We start from the raw sequence: 22,790 nt of genomic DNA on the forward strand, positions 1-22,790 counted from the left end.
GCACGAAGACTCGCCTTTAGTTGCTCTTCATAAACTATGATTGTGTCCTCTGTAGGGATTTGGTCATCCACATGAATGCGCTGGTTTGAAGCATGAACCTAGAAGAGTTCTCGAGAGATCTGGTAGTGATTGTACAGATGATCCATGTCATTTTCTGTTAATATAGACGGGATGTCATTCACCGGGAGACTATTATTGTCATGAACTGCCCTCAGCGAAACGATCGGAGTAGGTGCACAGTCGCCGGAGAAAGAGCTTGAAGTGGAGCTTCCACCAGAAGAAGACAACAAAGAGATATTCATATCGGGAAATGTCAAAAAGAAACAAGGAAATACCTTAAGTAAATGAGAAAGTAGAAGACTGGGTAGTTGAGTCTTTTTCAAAGAGCAAAGATCAATTGTGAGCAAAAGTGGTGATTGAAGGAGAAAAAGGGATTTTATATCGAGATTTCGACAGCAAGTTTAAATGCTGCTCAAGAAGCAAGACAATCATCATTTATGTCCAGAAATAGGCAAAGAGACGTGGATATGGAGAGTCAATCCGAACATGTCGCATGTCCAAATTCGTGAAGACAACTGTAATCTTCAAATCTGAAGAGTCGAAGACCAGTGGGTGGACTTTTAATACGACATAATAGTCATCCAAAGCAAGCCGTGAGCTATCACCATAGGACAAGGTCACGTGGAAAAAGCCTAATAAGCTGACACGCGGTCACAAAAGTCTTACCCTTAGGCAAGAAGACTAGGACATCACAATACTCAGTACTTAGAATGTTAAGACTCACCATCTCCTATGTTGGCCAGATCTTTTATGGAATAAAGTTACCGTTAGAGGATATAATCTAGTAGATCCCTATTACACCTGTAATCGTGGGATCCCCTTATCTACTTTGCCGGTACTAATTAAATTTCTAGGAGATTTAATAACCAACTCCATCTTTTTACAATATAAAAGTAAACATGCATAGAATTTAGAGTATATATTCTTACACATTCATTCTAAACTCAAAACAATCTATTACATTCATCATTTTTAGTAAATTACTGACTTAAGTGTCGGAGTGACTACCCATAAACACCAACCACCTCATTCTTTCTCTTTTACAAATTGACCCAACCCATCGCAACTCAACTCTATTTTCAGGCATATCAATTATTATTAGAGTATTTATACATTTAGTGAAGGGGTAATTTTAGAAGAAAAAATTTCTCTCTACTAAAAATAATAAAAATAGTATTTTAATCTAACAATAAATACATTTTAATAAATTTTTTTAAATTATAAAAATATTTTAATATATTTTATAAAATTTAAAAAATATTTAATTTCACCATATTATAAAAACTAAATAATAAATTTTTCAACCAACATATATTATTTATATACTTTCTGAAGAATTTTATTGACTACATATATTCTTTATATACTTTTTGAAGAATTTTATTGATGTTTATTGTTTTATCGTAATCAATATGAAATAACAATGAACTTTATTTTAAAATGGTATATATATCAACAAAACTTTAAATTTTAAACTATAAATATTATATGAAATATTTATATTAAAATTTATATAGAAATAATTAAGTGGGTATATTTTTTTTAAATTTTCAATATATAGAAGACATACTTTTTTTTAATTTTCAAGAGTGGAGCTCATAAAATTTTTAAAAAGTATGTTCATCAATTCCTTTAATTTTAATGTTTAGATAAATATAATCACCTATACATGACCATCTTAAATAATTATATAATTTTTATAATGAAATAAATTAATAAGTGCTGTTTATTTATTACTTACCAATTGGTATATGATACTAATTAAGTATTATTTTTAAGGATAAATTATTATTAAGAAAATTTTTATAAAATTAATTAATTTATCAATTTTTTAAAATCATTTAATTAAAATATTTTTATATTTTATAAATTTTGATCCTTTGATCTTTTTGTAAAAAAATTAATTAACTGCTTTAAATATATGTATTATTTACTCTTTATAATTTTAAATATTTACATTATTTAATATTTTTAATTAAAGTTAAAATAAATTGAATATAATTTTTTTATAGAAAAATTAAAAAAAATTAATTTTATAAAATTTAAAGACATTTTAATTAAATAATATTGAAATATGGATAAACTAATAAATTCTTTTAATAACCCAAGAACCATTTTTAATGATATTTGTAGATTATTTTAGATGACCATTAGGATAAATTACAAACTAATTATATATTTATATTTTTAAGAATTAATTTAATATAATAACTATATTGTTTTACAATTAAATTATAGTTAATATTATACATGTTAAGATTAGATCGGACCGGCCGATCAGACCTACTTAATCAAAGATTGGACTATATTTTATTTAATTTAAGCTATAAACTCTCTATTTTTTAAATCAAACCGCTCTCATAATTAGAAAAAAAAAATACATTTACTCTCAGTAGGAATTGATTTCATGACTATAAACTAAATAGACTTCTTTAACCAATTGAACTAATTCATTTCCCTCTAATTTCTTTTTACTTATAAAATAATATATGATGACGCAGTGTGCTTTATTAAATTATATTAATATAAAACGATTGTTATATATGAAAAATAAAAATTATAATTTATTTAATATTAATAATAATTTAGTTTATTAGTTAAGTTAAATTTTTATTTTATTATAATTTTTTAGTTTTTTAATAAGAAAGTGCATAAAAATTAATTATTTCATATAAATATAATAATTTTTATTTTTATTTGTTAATATAAATTTAACTTAAATTAAATATTTTATTTAAAATTTTAAATTATTTTCTAAAAATATCTAAATCTTAAAATTTTAAGTATAATTTGTTATTAATTATTTATAAAAAAATATTAATTATAATAAAAATTTTATTATTAATTATTTATTTTCAACCGATGGTGATATGAAAACCTTGATTAAATTTATAGATACATTTATGAAAATACTGCAATTTATTTTTTGTTTTAAATTCAAACAAATATATGTATATAAAAGTTTGATGGTAATTATTCAAAAATATTGGGGTTATAATGCAAATACATAAAAAAAAGCTTTCGTTTAGTGCATTTTCAATCTCAAAACGTAGACACTTCCATGGCCACGTTCAAAACCACTCAAAATGAAAAATCTCTCTCTATGAAAAAAACCCGAATTGATAAAACCAATTGAAGAAGAGAAGAAGAAGAAGAAGAAGAATGGCTTTTCTTCTACCAAACCTCTCTTCTTCTCTTCTCCTCAACTCCAAATCCTCAGCTTCAAGAGAAAGAGAGAAATCCATCACTTCCCAAAACCAAATCCAAATCCAAAACCAAACACTTCCTTCTCATTTTCAATCAACAACAGCCACTTCTTCAACCATATCAACAACTAAAACAAAACCCTCTAGTACCAACACCTCCCTCTTTCCTCCCCCACCACAGGGTGCGCAGATTAAGACCGCACCACGTCCGCAGGATGAGCAGGAGCCCCAAAGAGGTGACTTCTATGTCAACCTTGGCCTAGCTGTACGTACACTCCGTGAGGATTTACCTTTGTTGTTCACCAAGGATCTTAATTATGATATTTACAGGTATTTTTCTCTCTAGGGTATCTCTATTACCTTTTAATTGTGCTTGTTTCTGGAGAAAATTTTGAACTTTCCTATGGATTCGGTTTCAGGGATGATATTACTTTTCTTGACCCTTTGAATAAATTCACTGGCATTGAGAAGTACAAATTAATCTTTTGGGCGTTGAGATTTCATGGGAAGATGTTATTTAGAGAGATTTCACTTGAGGTTTATCGGATTTGGCAGCCCTCAGAGAATGTAATATTGATTAGGTGGAACTTAAAGGGTGTGCCAAGGGTTCCTTGGGAGGCGAAAGGACAATTTCAGGGCACATCAAGGTATAAATTGGACAGAAATGGCAAAATTTATGAGCATAAAGTGGATAATTTGGCCTTTAATTTCCCTCAGCCGCTTAAACCAGCTGCTTCTGTATTAGATTTGGTGGCTGCTTGTCCAGCTAGTCCTAATCCTACATTTTTGTTTGGAAATGGGGATGTTTACTCATCGTCATGGGTGGAGTTTTATCGTGCGGTTAGAGAGACTTTGGATCAAGAAGGTTATCAATTACTGCTGCAAGATGGTTTTGTTACTTGCTCATAGTTCATGAACAATTTGAAACATTATGTATATGGAGAATTTTGATTTTTTAAATATGTATTAGTATTGAATTATGCAATGAACTGTATATCCAAGGATTCCAACTATTGGGTTTGGTAAAAGACCTAGGTACATAGGCAAAGATTCTGAAAGACTCCAATGCACCTTTGGTGTTAGTGGGTAGAGAACAAGTAGCTAAACATATTTGTTAAGCACATATAGGATCTGATATGTATGCATACTAAATCTTCAGTTATCACTTCAATAATAGAGCTTTTCTTTTTCTCTTGCAACCATTCTGTTACAAATTAGAATTTTTTATTTCATTTAGAAGTGGGACGATTATTTCGGTTTATGCTCTTGCCCTTCATTGTTTTTGAACATGAGTTCCTCTGTATCATCTGACTCTAAAGCATTTCATTATTTTACATGACATGCGATGATGTATGCAATTTCATTCTTATTGGGCTTCAAGCATAGCTCTTGAAATATATGGTACGTATTTTTATGGCCGTTTTGGCTGCTGTAAGAGTTTTATCGTTCTCAGGTTATAGCATGAATTCTGTAGATGTCAATGCTTTTGTTCCTCCATTTGTTCTGCATATGAGCAAAGCTACCAAGAAAATTCATCCTTTGTCGTGATTGATAAGTGATCTGTTTTCTCATCCAAATGAGAATGCAGTTCCAATCTAGTTTACAAAGTATCACAGCATAGTTGTTGAAGGTACGCCAGAGGCACAAGGAGCATAACTCCTAGCGCCTCAAGCATTGAAAAGCGGGCAACCTTGTTGAGTTTACGCTTTATTGTCTAGGTGCACACCTCTACCATCATTAACATGATTTAAAAGATAAACCACATTTTCTCTTTATATTATTTCTAAGAGAATGGAACTCCTTTTATTTTTTTGGAATTACATTACCAATTCCCAAAATTTGGATATCTTGAGTTTCACTTTCCTTCAGCATTTTCCTATGATATAGTTGTCATGAGCTTTTGTTGATTTCTTTTGATATGGTTGTGATGAACTGATTTCACTTTTTCTTATTTAATTAAACTCTACTGGCCTCCACCCCCCCTTTCCCTCTTCTTTCCTGGGTTCTAGTATTTTGGGTCAAATCTGCACTCTAATGCACCTTGTGCCTTCACCAAAGATGATGTATTGGAATTGTCTCTAGGATCATAAAGTGTTCAAACTTCAAAGTCCATCTGAAGCCAAATTAATCCAAAAAGGGGTTGATTCAATGTTATTGATTTAGATTAGAAAAAGCTATATGTGATTACAAGATACCTTTACATTTTTTCTTTTAAATAAAATATTTGCTGCTTCACTGCCTTCTTCCTCCTAGGCAACTCTTGTGACATTAGAGAAAGAGAGTTTGCCCAATCTTCATGACAAATTAGACGAAATGAAAACTTGAGAACAAGCCCAAAATGTTTTTTAATTTAAAAATAATTTTCTCAATCCACAAGTTCCTGGCATTATCTTTTCATTCTAAGTTACGTTTTATTAATTTAATCTTATTACTTCTCTTCACCAATTAGAAGACCTGGTGTTTAGTTGTTGCATTTCAGCAAGTGAAGTATATAAATTGCATTGCCCCTTTCAAGTTATACGAATTTAATGAATATTAAATCTATTAGCAGTGGATCTTTTCTGAAACTATTTAATTGAACGAATCCCAAACCTGAATGAACATATCTCTGTTTAGTATCCTTGATTGATTGGATAAAGAGAAACTTATCTGAATCTTATGAGAAAGTGGTGCATTTAAGCTTCAAAGGAATTCCTAAGGAGTTGCAGATTGCAGAACAAACCTAACATGCATATTAGTGGAAAATTACTAGTTAGTTTAACTTAACCCTATTATCAATACTGGGTTTAATACCACTAAGTTTTCAGTTCAATAAGATGGGCCTCATTTTCAAAGAAAGAGGAAAAAAGAAGCTGAAGTTTAGCAACAGTTGTATTAGCATGGGCAGAGACAAACAAGATTTACACCACTCATTCATTAGTTTCCAGGTAACAATTACAATACATGAACAGCAGAAATCTAAAAGATTTGATTTCTTGCCTTGTATCCATCATAGTAAAATCACAGTCATACATTAGTACCATCAAAACCAAGAGAACTGAAAAGTTATCAAAGAAATTTTTGAAAAAAAAAAAAGGTAAGTGAACATACTCCACAAGCCAAAATCATAGCGGAAGCTTATCTAAGGGCTTTAGTGTAGCAACACTCCTGAGATCAGGACTCGTGTACTTCTCATATGTTACTTTCAAATGTGATTTCCTTGCGGCTTTTTGAAACTCTAACATCATTTGTGCACAGTCCCTACAATGATGAGAGTGACCGATTATATTCATCATTGATAAAAAAGAGAAGATAGTGCTAATGTATAACATGCAAGACCCACAAGAAGTTCAACAACTTTGTCATTATTAATTTTCCCAATTGAACGATAAAATGTAATTGATTTGGGTCTTGCTAATTGTGCATTTTCCCTTTTAGTTTTGCTTGAATGGTTTACAATTGTTGGGTATGTTTGTCTTTAACCTCGACTGTGGGTCCAAATAGTGCAAGTAAAAATTAAAGAGGAAAAAAAAAATGAATCTTAAAATATGGTACCTGATTTGGGAGACTTCATAGCGTGTGTGTTTAGCAAGAAGAGGAGTCCAAGCTGGATCTACTTGCAAGGTAGACCGAGCAACATAGATGGCCGATGCACATAGCATAGAAGGCTTGAACTTCAAAGCTTCATATTCAACTAAGCTCAACTCAATGAGGTAGAATGATAGATGTCCAAGTTGGGACTGAAATTCAGAGCCAAGCATTAGCAAAATTAAGGGCCGATTTGGAAAAAAAAAAATTATATTTGGAAAAATGTTCGTATGTTAAGAACATAAAACTATTTTCTATTTGAAAAATCCGAAAACATATCACTCAATTTACAATTATGTCATATCTCTTCAAATTTAGGATTTTTTCTCTAAATATTGAGGGCATGTTCACTTGCAGAAAATTAAAGTAACTTCGTGAAGAGATTGTAAGAAAATTAGAGAACAGTTTTATGTTCAGATGTATTACTTTTTTAAAATGGATGATGAGAAAACTAACGTTTCATTTTAATTGCTAATGATTTCCAAGTAAGAAAAGAAATGATTTTTCCAATAAATAGAATTATATTATAATTGCTAATGATCCTTAGCTCAACGATATTAGATTCGTCTCTATGTTATAAAATCTCTGAGGTTAAACCTAGTAGAAAACAATTATACCAAACTAAATTATTGGGATAAAAAATTAAATCAAATTTCCAAACTAAATCAGTTTAGTCAGCTACTTTTTAATTCTTCTCCCTATCCTTATCCTTCTCCACATTATCGCACAAGTCATTCATAAGAAACTTGTAAGATACTTATTCCATACGAAAATACTGTAATAACTGAGGAAGAAACTTCACCTCATCTTTATGCCTGCTTCCCCATAAAGTAATCCAAATGTTATTTATTTCTTACAGCTCACCAACTTCTAAAGGTTGAGCATTGAGGTTTAACCATGGGTAATTGGAGTATTTGCTCGCAGAAAAATAGGCTATTCTGCTGAAAAATTTCTCCAACAAAATTGTAAAACAGAATTTCACGCTCAAATCTGGATGTTTCTCTAAATAGAGTTGAAAACCAATTTCTTATCTTCTAACTTAAAAGTCTCCTCGGAGAATAGGATTACGATGTTTTCTATGGTTTTATCATCATAAAACCAATTTCCTCTTGTTAGATATTGGCTGAGGTTCAACTCCCAACCTCAGCACTTTATTTTTCTTTTCTTTTCTTTCTTCTTTTAATTGATTTTTGTTTTCCTATTGCTAAAGTTGAGCACTTTAGCTAGTTCTTTTCACTTTTTCCCTTTTAATGTAAAATGAAGAGCTCATATTGAAGAGATAACTTAATTGTAAAACTTAATGATACTGTATTAGAAAATAGAAAAAAGCAAAATAATTCAGTATGTCTTATAAACGTTTAAAATGTTTAGCTATACTTGAAAAATGATTTTGTTTTTACACTTTGATATGTAAGAATTCAATATCTGGACTAGTATAACTTGAGGGGATTTTACCAATAATTAAAAAAAACCAAAATCAGTAGTTAAACCTTTTGAAAGGCACTACATACCTCTAGGTCAGTTTGAGCAGCCTTCAGAAACCTCAACATGAAGACATACGGGGTAGGTGCATTTAGACGAAACTTCAATTTTTTAAGAATAAGCTTCTCCTGAAGAGCCAAGACACATTGTTAAGATGGCCAACTCTAAATGCAGTGTAAATTTAGACCATCATCTTTCAGATGCTTCTTCAATGCAAAGTTCTATATAACAATGAGATCATAATGCAACAGAAATGGAAAAAATGCAGAGTAATTTCGTGTTAAATAGACTATAAATTCTAACACTCCCAACTCCTCTCCTCCCCTACCCACCTACCAGCTACCACCCATCAACATGAAAAAAGAGAGAAGATATATTGCGACAATAAATCCTCAATACCAGTTTTGATAATTAATAAAAGCTTTTTCTTTTTACTATAATCTCAATTCCTATCAAGTAGATTTGACAAATAGCAATCACATACCATGACAAGCATTTCATCTCTCGTGTATGACTGAGCTGAGATGCTAAGCAAGTCTTGGATCTGTATTAGACATGCAAAAAATGACAAGTGAGCATGTTACTTAATAAAAATAAAATTCCAAAAAAGACTCGCATAAAACCGTGCAAACTTGAGATATCATTTTTACCCTAGGATGCCAGAAGTCCTCATATTTTGATGCCAACAACAATGCTGTAAGACCTACCAATTGCATTTGATTCTTTTTAATTTGGACTTGTGAGAGATATTGATCTAATAATGTGACCATAAGATAAAGTGTTTCTTGCATTAACTCAAATTTGAAATGTACCTGTAGTCACAGAGCAAAACGAATTCAGTACGGGAACAAATATAGTCATAGCATGATAGATTGGAAAAACCATAATGAAAGAAAGATGAATGCAAACGGATTTATAGAAAGATGAAGATAGATGAATCCAAATGGATTTATACTTCAATTAGCCAGTTGATCAATATGCCCCGCATTTGAGGTGTAATTTCTGTCAAAATTGACATGTAACTTGCCAAAGATAAATTTTGTGCCTGCAACAACAAAAAACATTAATATATGCAAAATTCATCAAAAGCAGATGAGTTAAGAGTTAAATAAGAAATGTAGAAATAAGAAAATATAATAAAAATAAACTATATTTACCAATTGTTAGAGATCATTAGCAACTCACAACCAAAAAAAGAAAAAGAAAGAGAGAGAGAGAGAGAAGAAGAAGAGCATGTCATCCAAACCAAATACAATATAAAGTAAAAACCCCAGAAGCTATTAAAGGATATCAAATATAATATGTGTTATATCTTTCACAAAAAAGGTATACATTGAAGAAATGAGTTGGGTTTTACAAAATATATCAACACAACTAGAGGTCAAACAAAGGCATAAGTAAATATGCACAATTAAAAGATAGTGTTAGGGTCATTAGAAATGGGATCGAGTCATGCGACGATGTTGAGGAATTAATGGATTAAAGGATGAAAAAGAAAGTAGTTGTTTCTTTTTTCAACCTATGATGAAGATTGTACAAGTTAAGAACTCGAAAATATCTTGAGTTAAGTACTGAACAATTTTTGGCAAATTAATCAACTGAACTTAAATACAAAGAAAAAAAAATAACCTCTTCCTGTAAATAAGGGAAGTTATTAGCATGATCAAAATATAAAAGATCACCCTCCTACAACTAAGGAAAGTGGAAGAAAACAAAGTAAAACACTAACACCATTACTAACAACACTATTAATCACTAACAACATTACTAACAACACTATTAATCACTAACAGCACCATTAACCACTAACAGCACTATTAACATCACCATTAATAGGAGACAACACTACCAGCAAGTAGGATATCATGGGTAACAACAACATATGTAGCTAGTTTTTCTCAACTGCATTAGTGACTTTGACTTCGTCTTATAAGAGTTAAATAAGAAATGTAGAAATAAGAAAATATAATAAAAATAAACTATATTTACCAATTGTTAGAGATCATTAGCAACTCACAACCAAAAAAAGAAAAAGAAAGAGAGAGAGAGAGAGAAGAAGAAGAGCATGTCATCCAAACCAAATACAATATAAAGTAAAAACCCCAGAAGCTATTAAAGGATATCAAATATAATATGTGTTATATCTTTCACAAAAAAGGTATACATTGAAGAAATGAGTTGGGTTTTACAAAATATATCAACACAACTAGAGGTCAAACAAAGGCATAAGTAAATATGCACAATTAAAAGATAGTGTTAGGGTCATTAGAAATGGGATCGAGTCATGCGACGATGTTGAGGAATTAATGGATTAAAGGATGAAAAAGAAAGTAGTTGTTTCTTTTTTCAACCTATGATGAAGATTGTACAAGTTAAGAACTCGAAAATATCTTGAGTTAAGTACTGAACAATTTTTGGCAAATTAATCAACTGAACTTAAATACAAAGAAAAAAAAATAACCTCTTCCTGTAAATAAGGGAAGTTATTAGCATGATCAAAATATAAAAGATCACCCTCCTACAACTAAGGAAAGTGGAAGAAAACAAAGTAAAACACTAACACCATTACTAACAACACTATTAATCACTAACAACATTACTAACAACACTATTAATCACTAACAGCACCATTAACCACTAACAGCACTATTAACATCACCATTAATAGGAGACAACACTACTAGCAAGTAGGATATCATGGGTAACAACAACATATGTAGCTAGTTTTTCTCAACTGCATTAGTGACTTTGACTTCGTCTTACATTTCAATATTTTTCTTTTGTGAATCTCTTGTATATCAGTAAGGTATGCTAATAGATGGTCAAAGATTGAAGATACTAATAAATTCATTTACTAATATGCACACAGACTTGTCTTATAGACAACCTTTTTCTAAAGATAAATAGATGAAATATTTGAAAGAAAAGGAAAAAAGCGAATGAAAATATATAGCTTGTGGTACTTATGGATTACATACTGTATTAGTGGATAAATGTCACCATAAGCTAATACTCAACTCAACTAAGCCACAGTCTTAAATTAGGTGAAATCAGCTATATGAGATCCTTTTTCTACCTAAAATCATAAATAGAAACAAAACATAAATGATGATGCCCAAAAAATATAGCATTTATTGAAAAGGTAGTAGCATATAAGTAATGCATTAGCTCAAGCAAATGCGTTGGCCTTTCCCAAGGATCACTCCCAATACCTTGAGTAAAATTCAGGCTCCTCCCCTTTTCAATTGAGCTGCGTGGATGCAGCATGGATCCTAGTTTAGGACAAGATGCATTCAGTTTCCTTCCTTTTAGATACAGAAAAATAAAAACAAAAACAAACCTTAGCTAGAGTCTTAAATTGATGATATCGAGGTCAATACAGTTCAGCTCTTAAACAAACTGTAATAACACAAATCTCCCAAATGTGTTGGTAAAAATTTCTACTTCATAAGTTCTATTGTTCCATATACTCTTTGGGATAAAACCCGGAATCAGACCATATTCTCAGATGAAACCCAATATCATTTGAATTTGTTTTTGAGGGTATAGAGCACAGGATGGTGCATACCAGCCTATTCTATTTTGCGTGCATATAAGCCATATCCAAAATAGCCTGTTACAAGAATGTTTTATTGACCACTGTTCCAAATGAAAATGCATGAAATAGTGCCTATTTTGTTCAAAACAAAAACTACGATAGCAGCAATCTGCAAAGACGACCATTCTGGTTCACTAGTTCTGCTGCAACTCACCAATATGTGACATTGCCTGCAAAAGCACAAATATTTTCCCATTTTTTACTCTACCAAATTATGAAATTTTTTTACACCATTTTTCTTTTTAAGGAAACAAAATGTACAACAAATTGGATTGCAACCAAAGAGACCAATCTTCCTTAAAGTTGAAGACAAGGGTATCTTCCAGTGGGATTTGCTATAGCCTAATAACTGAAAAGTGAAAACAGCTTATTTCCCATGCATTGGCTATTCAACAAATATGCTTATATTTAGGGAAGAATGAAATATAAGATGCCAAGTCAAATATTCAGTTCTTTTATGTCATTGTCCATGCAATATATGACGTCAAATTATTTATTCAGTTTTTTGTGTCATTGTCACCGAACTAATATGGCCCTGCAATTTCACCTGTTAGTGGATAAAATTCTCAAAAGCTGCCCATGCTTACTATCCTTTCTAGTTGAGCAGACAACAAAATTACAGATAACCATGATAGCATCCATAGTTTCAACAAAAAAACATGAATGGGACTATACCATTTTAAGGAGTTTTCTGCAATCCATCATATTAAATGGGATTCAAATCACTAATTGATCATTATTACTACACAGAAGATGCAGAATTAGGACACGAAAAGATGCATTATAACACCTAGACACATACCTAGACACATAGTAAATGAGGACTTTCAAGTCTACTAGTCTACTCAAGCCATTAAGGTAAGGCGTGATCAGAAAGAAGTGTAGAACAATGAATTTTATTAAATAATAAATCACCTCTGAAACCCAATAAAACTGATAGATGTCATCGACATATTCAGCAACTTCAAGTTGATTACAATTATCATCGATACATGGCACTTTTTCCTGCTTGATAACTTCACCATGTTCCACCAATAACTGCAAAATAATGGAAGCAGTCAAACAATTTCATGAGAAATTACTACATATTACTATATTAAAGTGGGGCCCAACCTTTGATCTTGCCATTAATGAAGATGTATAAGATCTACGACGATCAGATTTTCTTTGGACAATGGCATCCAGTTTGTTTGCAGTTGACTTGCTGTTACTGTCAAAAGAAGGTTCTTGAATAGCTTCATGGGAAACCACAACAGGAATGTTGTCCAGAAGAGAAGATGTTACAGATTCATCTTTTCTATCAGTTGAGGTTGCAACGGTGGATATAGATTTGTCCATAGCTGATGTACGCTTGGTTCTTAAAGTCCTCTGAGGATTGGACGCACTGATAGAAGTCTTTACTGTGGGCTGGACCATAAATTACAGAAAAGCACTAAGTATTTCTAACAATAATAAACACAGAATCATCCAGCAGTAAGACAATGAATTTATGCAGCACCCTGAGGGGAGAAGGGAGATTCTTAGTCACCTGCTATTTTTATGAGTAATCTCCTATCTTAGCCAATTGTTTAACTATAGATAAAATAATTATTTAAGAAAATAAGAAAGTTATTCTCAAGAGCAGTGCATGTCTTATAACGGTAGCCAAAGTCATTATTTATGTTTAAGCCTTTGCCAAAAACATGTCTAGGATTAGAAAATGTGCTATTGTCTGGCATGGGTTTAACTACTTTTGGTCATAGAATCCATCAGCCTCAGAAGTCAGAAGTAGCAATCTGACTCACCTAAACCAATATAGTACAATATGAAAGAGAACACGGAATAAGATACACACAATTAAAACAGACAAATAAAGGGTATGATTAATACATTTTGGCCAAAATGTTTGTCTCAGACTTGGACAAGGAACCATACAATCATTTAGAACAAATGGAGTTACAAATACAACAAACATGACTCCAAACTGGATGGCAAGGGAAAAGGAAAAGAAAAGAAAAGAAAAGAAAAGAAAAGAAAGAAAAAATAAAAAGACAGAAGAAAAGTAGGAAATGCAACATACCTTGACAAGTTTTCTAGACCCACCATGAGCCTTCACATTAGTTTGATCCCTGGTACCCAAGTTTCACATGGAAAACCAATTAATCTAAGCATTATACAATTAATAACTCACAAAAACCAAAGAGATTTTCTTAGCCATGATTCATTAGTGGCTTCATGTAATATGGATAAAATGACCAGATTTTCAAGAGAGTGTAATCAAAGGCACTTTATATGTAATTGTCTCAAACTCTCAATGATGCTCTGGTATGGTTGTGATGCTGAGATGTTAAGACTCAAAGTAGCTGGAAGACAACAGCAATGATTTATTGAAGACAAAAAAGAATTTAGGATGAATTTCATAATTTAAGATTCAAGTGCAAGTCAGATATGTGATAGTCATCGTGTTGTTAATGGTTGTCTTGTGATATTAAGATGCTGGCTCAAAGTATTAGGACATACTAGCATATTATTTATGGAAGCCTGGTAAGATTTTAAGGATGAACTGAGCACAATTTAAGAAAAAAGGGCAAGTCAATTGTGTGATTGGCATCTTCAAGTTGTGCTCTGGTTTCTGATTCTATAAGAATGATAGCAACATTCATTTAATTGAAGTTCAAGGCTGAAATATTTGCAAGACAATAATTAATATTTAACAAAATGCAGATAATCCTTACTCACATTGTGCCATCGTTCACTTTATTCTTCTGTAGATGGGTCCTATAAATGCTCACTTTTGGCACTAGATTCTTACTTGTTTTCACCTTACCTGAATGCAAAAAGAGGCAGAAGGAACAAGTGGAAAAAGGTAAATGCACACAATATAGTAAGTTAACTGCCAGTCATGGAACTATGGAAATGTAAATCACTGCCACTTACATGAAAATCCACTATTTCTCTTAGTTTTCCTCCCTGAGCCTTCATCATTGTTCTAAAATTGAAAATAGTTGAGTCAGAAGAAAAACATAAAAGGCAAAAAATTAGATGAACCTGAAATGAAATATAGGAATCATGATAGTTCTAAATGGTAATTGCCATTGTGTTTCTTAAAAATAAGGATATATACTATGATATTATCACAACCTTTATATTATTTGTATCTGTCTGGTTCACTGTCGTTAACACTGGTAGAGACTTCCTTCAAGTAGACATAGATAACAAAATCTCATATCAGAAATTTGTTATTATTTCAACAAATACTTTTAAAAAAAATCATAGATCCACAAACCTCACTGAAATAAGTGAGCCCCTTGTACTCCTCCTGACAAGAGAACATAATTTAGAAATATCTTTAAAAAAATGTAGTTCCAACAAGCATTTAATCACGTAAGAGATTTGCAAAAAGTGTCATAGTACTAATAAATTTGAGGTACTACCTTAGAATGCCAACAATTCAATATGGATAAGAAAAATAAAAAAATAGAATAAAAAACAAAAGTACTTATTGTTATTAACAGCAACAATAGATTCTCGGCCAATGTTGTTGGTGTTTGTACTCCGCCTGACAAGAGAATATAATTTAGAAACATCTTAAAAAAATGAAGTTCCAATAAGCATTTGATCACACAAGAGATGTGCAAAAAGTGCCATGAAACTAACAAATTTGAGGACTTACCTTGGAATGTCAATAATTCAATATGGATAAGAAAAATAAAAAATAAAATAAAACAAAAGTACCTGTTTTTATTAACAGTAACAATAGATTCATGGCCAATGTTCTTGGTTTTTGTACTCTTCCTAATAAGAGAACATAATTTAGAAACTTCTTTAAAAATGAAGTTCTAATAAGCATTTAGTCACATAGGACATATGCAAAAAGTGTCCTATTACTAACAAATTTGAGGTCCTATCTTGGAATGCCAAATATTCAATATGGATAAGAAAAATAAAAAGTAAAATAGAATAAAACAAAAGTACCTGCTGTTATTAACAGTAACAATAGATTCACGGCCAGAGTTCTTCGTGTTTGTACTCCTCTTAACAAGAGAACAATATTCAAGGCCAGAGTTCTTTGTGTTTGTACTCCTCCTAACAAGTGAACAATAATTTAGAAACTTCTTAAAAAAGGAAGTTTTAGTAAACATTTGAACACATAGGAGATTTGCAAAAAGTGTTATAGTACTAATGAATTTAAGGTCCTACCTTAGAAAGCAAACAATTCAATATGGATACGCAAAATAAAAAATAAAATAGAATAAAACAAAAGTACCTGCTGTTGTTAACAGTAACAATAGATTCACGGTCAGAGTTCTTGGTGTGTGTCCTCCAATCATCTGAATAGGCGCTTAAATCTTTCACTCCTAAAGTCTGAAACCAATTAGTACCAATGTAATGCTTAATCAGAGAATTAGTGGCAGTATATGTATGGTGGATCACCTTTGCTTGCAGACTGCAAGTTTCCAAATCTTTGACTTACATTCATTCTTCCCTAATTTAAAAAAACAAAAAGAAAAATGCAGTTGGTATTTCACAATTATAAGAACAAAAATGAAGAGGAAGAAGAACAGTTGTAATAGTTTCTAGCTAATATTTATTTCAAGTTTCAACATTTAGTTGAATGATGTGGAGAAGTCAACAAGCAGAGACAAGAAAAAAGATATATTTTTTTCTTTTGGCAAACCCAAATATTCAAATGTTATTATTGTGTCACAAACAGACCTTTTTTGAAAACCAAGTGGATATATCCAAGTATTATGTTTAAATAATTTAAACTTGGAATTCAGAATCACATTTCCAGTTGAAAAATCAATATTCTCAAACAAAACGAGATTCAATGTTCAAGGAGAAAGAGAGGGGGTAAAAGGGCTTAGTTGAGTTGAGTAGAGTTGATGCTTGACAAAAAGCAATATTGGCTGTGGAGGATAAAGGCAAATCATATTGTTAACCTCACTAAATGATTTTGGCAATAGCCTACTTTAAAGGAAAGGATAAACCTATAGAACTATTTCTCATCACTAGGTTAGCACTGACAAAGAAAGAAAAAATAAATTGCATAATAAATTCAATCTTAGTTTGCTTTTGCTTACCACTGAACATTTTGTTGAGACATTCACAGTCTTAGATCTTGAACATCCTATAATCCTATTCAAGTAGAGGATAAATAAGGACCACACAAACATTAATTAACTTCAGATATAAGAAACAATTGAAAGTCAAATGTTTAAAGACAAATAAAAAATAAAAACAATTCTTATTGGCAAGGATATATTGCTCAAACATGTAATGCTGAGAAGAAAATGCGTTACAAAAGTAAAGATAACTAGATAAAGAAAAAGAGAAAGGAAATGATATGAACAGAACTACTTCATAATTACTCTAATAGTTTTCACATCCACTAAGTAGGATGAAGAATATGTCTTTCCTTTTTTTTTATCTCATTCATTTTCCTCAGCACCCAGGGTGAGAAAGAAGAAGGGGTTTGTTTGATAAGACATAGCTAAATGACTCGGTTGTGTCATTCATAATCTAATCTTTTACGGAATGATTTAACAATAATTAGCAACAATTCTAAGTTGATAGTGTATCTTGAAATGTTTAAGAACTTGGAAAATTATACTAAGAACAAAAAGATCACTTCATCCTATGCAATTCATGAACAAAACACGCTCATACAGTGGGCATAAACATCCTAAGGAAAAGATAGAGATATTCACATTGTTTTGGAGCCATCACATGTAACATTCCTTGAGAAACTGCTCTGGGCATTACTCACATCAGCCAGTGCTTTTCTTCTAAAGTTGAAATCTTGATTTACTAAACAGGTCCAATATAGAAGTGCAAAGAATGGTTAAAAAAGAGAATAACATATGACTCAATAACTAGTTCTGAAAATTTTGGCTTATAGTTAAATGATCATACCAGAACTAACCGACTTTCCTTTGATCTTCTCTGCAAATTTTGAACCCTCCTTCACATAAAAAGTTACATACTATAACAGTGAGTAATTAAAGATGGTGCAAGTTTGAAGAAATTATTTGCATTATCATCCACATGACAATAAGAACTAGGAAGCACTAGTAGGACAATAAAAACACATTTACCTTTAAATCACTTGATGTATTTGGAAGAGCACCTTTGTTAACCGATACAGATGTTCTAAGGAATTTTATACAATAATAATATTAGGAAAATATATAAGACTAAATGAGAATAATTACACACACACACACACATATATATATTATTTCTCTATAATCTCCAGTAATTCAATGAAGAAAAGCTGACAGTGACAAAAACTGGGGTTTCATGTTATGCAAGAAATAACTCAACTTAATTGAGTGGTTGTACAACTCTAATTGAATATTAATCTTTTCTAGTACCATATATAGAAGTACAAAGTTACAAAATCTAAAATTGTTTTTAATATTTAATATCACAGCAGCATGATTCAACTGTTTTTATTTTTTTTATTTACAGCTCCAGATTAGCAAAAGACACTATTAAATTAAACCTTGTAGAGTTATCCTGAATAAGATGAATTTGTTTTTTTCTCTCTACAAACACAGATTTCCTTTTTTTTTTTTGTTATATAATTCAAAATTTCTTGTGAAATACTAATTTAGAAGTAAAGTCTGTAGCATCGCATACCTGGCAGGCACAAGGCTCTCTCTAACAGATCTACTGGAAAAGAAAATAAAACTTTTATCATTACTTATCCACTGTCAATTAACACTATTTCCCAAAGAAGTGAAAGAACATAACTGAAATTACACTTACATGCCACTGACATCAACCTTCGCATTTTCATTATCTGTATAAACTTTAAAATTCCTAACACCTGCATCAGAATAAATTTTAAAAGAAATTGCGTTAGTTAAAGAAAATATTCAAGAATGTAACAATATAAGCTTAATGGAATGGAAATCGATGAAACCTTTATCAGTCCGGTGACAGCGAGAATCTTCCGTGACACGATTAATGCCCATTTGAACTTTTCCCTAAAAAATTAAATAAAAAAAATTTTAACCGAAGAAATTGAAGAAAAATGACAAATCAAACTATAAATAGAAAACTAAATACATTTTGCTGCCTTTTTGTTTACCTTGGCAGCCACCATTTTGTTCCTTCCTGGAGTGTCTTTTTTCACTTTGCAGCTGATTGCATTATCAGAAACATTTCGCTTACTTGAATTGCTTTACCAAAAATCAAAGATAAACATTTCAGCATTATAGTGCCCGTATAGATCAACCACGAAAGCGTATTGTGTAATATATGAATTTAAAACTTATAAAACAAACGTGAATTCTTTGTTTTTTTCTTTTTCCCTAAGCGGGATTGATTAAAGTGATGAAGAACGCAACTCCTGCTCAAGAAAGGATGAAATTCCATAAACCCTAATCTCTACCCTAAAGAAGCTAATTCAGCCATTCTTAAGAAAAAAGTAACTGATTCAGAATCAAATTCAGTGAAACCACAAGTATATATGGAACAGGGTTGAAGAAATGGAATTAAAAACTAGTTAAATAGAAAATTTGATACCTTAACAGATGCGATTTTCCGAGAAATTTGAGTTTTTCACTTGAGCGATCTTTAGAAAGAGAAAGTGTCTCCTTTTTACACCCAAATCCCCATGTGTTTGTGTTGCTCTGCCCGCCTCTTCTGCTTTTGTTTCAAAATGGAGTGTCTTTACGTTTATACCCCTCAACGTTCTCTTTTTTCCTGTCTTTGTTGACGGACTCGATCCCTCTCTTTTGGATTAATTTTTATTCGCTGTCTCAATTTTGAAGATATTTTCAATGTCTTAATTTCAATTTTTTAAACTCTTTTAATTTTAATTTGATTATAATTAAATTCAATATAGTAAGTTTTTGAGTTAATATAAATAAAATATTATTTCTCTCTTTACATCACGCATGATTTCATATTTTCTAATCAAATTTACAAAATTTTAAATATTTACACTAAAAATAAAATATTTACACTAATCAAATTACATATAAATTTTCTTTTATTATTTTAATTATTAAATATTAAATTTTATATCTTTTAAATAATATTGAAATTTTTTCTTATATTATTCATTTATTTTTATGAAATTAAATATTAAAAATAAATAAAATAATTAATTAATATTAACTAAATTATAATTGTCCATACATTTGTTTTAAAAATTACTATAAACATTATTAATTATAACTTTAACATTATTTTTTATTATTATTATTTAAATACTGATGCGGTTGAAGTGAAACTGTACTACAATTGGTCGATCGGCAAGAAAGAGAATGTGAGGTGATTGGAGCTTACGGTAGCCACTCCGATACTCAAGTCAATAAACTGAAGAAAAGACGAATATAATGAATTGTTTAGAATTTAAGAGTAGTTGCATAAAACTGTATACCTTGATCTATATATTTTTTTAGCTTTTACACTATAAAAAAAATAGAGTTGGTTATCAAATCTCCTAGAAATCCAACTAGTACCGGTTAGTGGATATGGAATCACGCAATTATAGGTGTAATGGGAATTTACTAGATTGTGTCATCTGACGGTAACTTTTCGTAAAGTCTCATCCTATTAAAGAGATGGTGAATCTTGGTAATTATAGGTATAATGGGGATCTGCTACATTGTGTCCTCTAATGGTAACTTTACGTGAAGTCTCGTCCTGTTAAAGAGAGGGCGAATCTTGGTGAAAAACTGAGGACTACAGTGTCCAGGTCTTCCTTTCTACAGATGGGACTGCGTATCAGCTTATCAGACCCTTACTACGTGGCCTTATCTTATAATGACAGCTCATGACTTGTTTTGGGCAATTATTATGTTACATTCACGATCTTGGTGAAAATCCTTCGGCTGCCGAACCTGGTTTCTGCCAAAGGGCAGAAACTTGGCTCCCTTTGCACATTTCGCCTCCAAACTTATCAAACATGCATCAAACCTATTCTACAACACACAAACACAAGCATACATGTTCCTAGGGGCCTCAAACCAACATAAACCCCATCTACAACACATCAAGAAACTCACATTGTTCATGAACACACATTTATACCCATAAACTCCAAAAACATAACCATAACCTAAACATGCATTCTAACCCATAGATCTACTTAAAGCTTACTTAAAACATGCAATGAGCTTAAGATCGGCTCTTACCTCTTGAAGATCGAGAGAGAGACGACCTAAACTCGAAGTTGGGAGAGCTTGAGTTCTTGAACCTCCAAGCTCCAAAACTTTGCTCAAATGCTCAAATCTTCAAAATAAAGTTAAAACAAATGAAAACCTTGAAAGATCTAGAGGAAAGACGCCAAAGATGGGTGAGGGGCGGCGGAGACTCACCTTGGCCGAAAATGGGGAAAAAGCTCGCCCGTTTTCGGCTAAGGGACCCTTTTATAGTGGCTGGCCAGACCACGTTCGGGGGCCGAATGTGCCTCCGCATGCATGCCATGTTCGGCGGCCGAACTTGAGATTCGGCGGCCGAACTTGAGATTCGGCGGCCGAACTTGAGATTCGGCGGCCGAACCTGGACTTCCCTCACTTATGCTTTCGGGGGCCTAAAGCACACCCGCAACGCATGCATGTTCGGCGGCCGAACCTAAGTTTTCCTCCAAAGCTATTTTCATGCAAAAACTCATTTTCTTTCATGCTTAAAACATAAAACACATTAAAACATTTTATGAAGACATGGTTTTACCCTTCTAGAGGTCTCCGACATCCGAGATTCCACCGGACGGCAGGAATTCCGATATCGGAGTCTAGCCGGGTATTACAATGCTTCGACGTCAAGACCAAGAGTTGCAGTCTCAAGTTGAGGAGAACTGGGCCACCTCCACTAGGATCACTGAACTAGAAGCAAAACTTTAAGAGACGGCGGCCTAAGGAGGGGAGATTTTCGTCGAGGACCAAGACTCGATAAAGAAGGAGCTGGTGAAGTAGTTTCCTTCTGAGGACTTTGCTTGGATATATGATATCTTCCCAAAAGAGGAGGGAGATGAGGAAGAAGATGGGTAGGACGAGGAAAGACCTACTAAGGACAATCCCTCTGACCCAACTTCTGATATAATAGCTATAGATGAACCTATAATAGAAGTTCAAGAGGAGGAAAATAACGATCCCCTTACCTTGTAATCCGTCTTTAATGAGAAGAATTTTTCTTTTATATTTTGTCTTTATTTTTGCTAAGTATTTATTTGCTTGATACTCACCATAATCCTCATCCATCCATCACCAAATAAGACTTAAACAAGTTCTAAGAAATTTCTAAGTGGTGTTAACTCGCAATCAGATATCTAGCAATCTATGCCTTTTGCAATAAAATGACTTAAATAGACTTGTTAATAGGACTTAACATCCAGTCATGATAACGACTTAAAGATTTTACTAATCGGGATTGACACTCGGTCGTAAGCCTGGCAGATACCCGCTTAGGCATAAAATGCCTTAGAAAATTTTTATAGAATGGGTGATAGCGGTTGTCGAAGCCGTAAAAAATAAACCTATTAAACAATCAACAATTAACTTGTAGATAGTGGCAATAGGATCGAACCATAGGGATTTGACACTATGGATTTTCCTAATAATGACTTGGACAAGTAAATAACAAATCATTTAAAAGAGGGGGTTTTTGTTTTGATGATTAAAACTAAATAGCAAGAGAAAGCAATAACTTAAATAAATGAGAATTTCAATGGGAAAGAGATTTTAGTTGAAGTATGGATCTATTTCAGCTTGTTTAGAATTGATCATTGATTATTTAATACTCCTATTTTAATTCAATAAATTAGTTTTGGTTGTGGAAGACGCTTCTCACAATCAAATTCCTCCTTAGTTCTAGTTTGATTAGGAAACGTTCGCTAATCAAACACTAGTCAACGAGTTGCCAAGGAACGTCCTTGGGGC

The 22,790-nt window shown here is 31.9% G+C and overlaps 2 protein-coding genes across 5 annotated transcripts; one reads left to right on the forward strand and one right to left on the reverse strand.

The window, feature by feature from the left end:
- Window positions 1–3,110: 3,110 nt before the first annotated feature.
- LOC110602950 lies at window positions 3,111–4,465 on the forward strand. The gene is made up of 2 exons (XM_021740564.2): window positions 3,111–3,596; window positions 3,686–4,465. The coding sequence occupies exons 1-2, from the start codon at window positions 3,223–3,225 to the stop codon at window positions 4,173–4,175; spliced, it is 864 nt and encodes a 287-aa protein (XP_021596256.1). The 5' UTR covers window positions 3,111–3,222; the 3' UTR covers window positions 4,176–4,465.
- A 1,689-nt stretch (window positions 4,466–6,154) lies between these two features.
- Window positions 6,155–19,564, reverse strand: LOC110603207 (putative cyclin-B3-1). 4 transcript variants are annotated; one of them, XM_043951968.1, is made up of 27 exons: window positions 19,429–19,564; window positions 18,992–19,082; window positions 18,824–18,887; window positions 18,667–18,727; window positions 18,538–18,567; window positions 17,991–18,045; window positions 17,809–17,854; window positions 17,604–17,703; window positions 16,977–17,031; window positions 16,327–16,378; window positions 16,160–16,250; window positions 15,868–15,978; window positions 15,628–15,687; window positions 15,392–15,451; window positions 15,179–15,211; window positions 15,034–15,088; window positions 14,830–14,881; window positions 14,632–14,719; window positions 13,973–14,021; window positions 13,027–13,320; window positions 12,829–12,951; window positions 9,271–9,360; window positions 8,966–9,127; window positions 8,800–8,859; window positions 8,345–8,443; window positions 6,801–6,985; window positions 6,155–6,506 (listed from the first exon to the last, which is right to left on the reverse strand). In XM_043951968.1, exons 2-27 carry the CDS (start codon window positions 19,004–19,006, stop codon window positions 6,371–6,373), a joined length of 2,226 nt encoding a protein of 741 aa, XP_043807903.1. In that variant the 5' UTR covers window positions 19,007–19,082; window positions 19,429–19,564; the 3' UTR covers window positions 6,155–6,370. The 4 variants fall into 4 exon arrangements, with proteins under 4 accessions (XP_043807903.1, XP_043807901.1, XP_043807902.1 ...); XM_043951966.1 differs by having other exon boundaries at window positions 17,809–17,857; XM_043951967.1 differs by having other exon boundaries at window positions 18,538–18,570.
- Between the last annotated feature and the right edge of the window lie 3,226 nt (window positions 19,565–22,790).

This window comes from Manihot esculenta, chromosome 16, assembly GCF_001659605.2.
Source record: "Manihot esculenta cultivar AM560-2 chromosome 16, M.esculenta_v8, whole genome shotgun sequence".
Classification (NCBI taxonomy): domain Eukaryota; kingdom Viridiplantae; phylum Streptophyta; class Magnoliopsida; order Malpighiales; family Euphorbiaceae; genus Manihot; species Manihot esculenta.

Excerpts from the sequence above, each read along its gene's own strand:
- LOC110602950 (XM_021740564.2), top strand. The coding sequence starts at position 3,223 with ATGGCTTTTCTTCTACCAAACCTCTCTTCTTCTCTTCTCCTCAACTCC. Across the intron at positions 3,597-3,685 it reads CTTAATTATGATATTTACAG|GGATGATATTACTTTTCTTG; the intron begins GTATTTTTCTCT and ends ATTCGGTTTCAG.
- LOC110603207 (XM_021740911.2), bottom strand. Across the intron at positions 17,704-17,808 it reads AGGAAAGTCGGTTAGTTCTG|TAAATCAAGATTTCAACTTT; the intron begins GTATGATCATTT and ends GGACCTGTTTAG. Across the intron at positions 15,212-15,391 it reads GTTGCTGTTAATAACAATAA|GAGGAGTACAAGGGGCTCAC; the intron begins GTACTTTTGTTT and ends TTCTCTTGTCAG.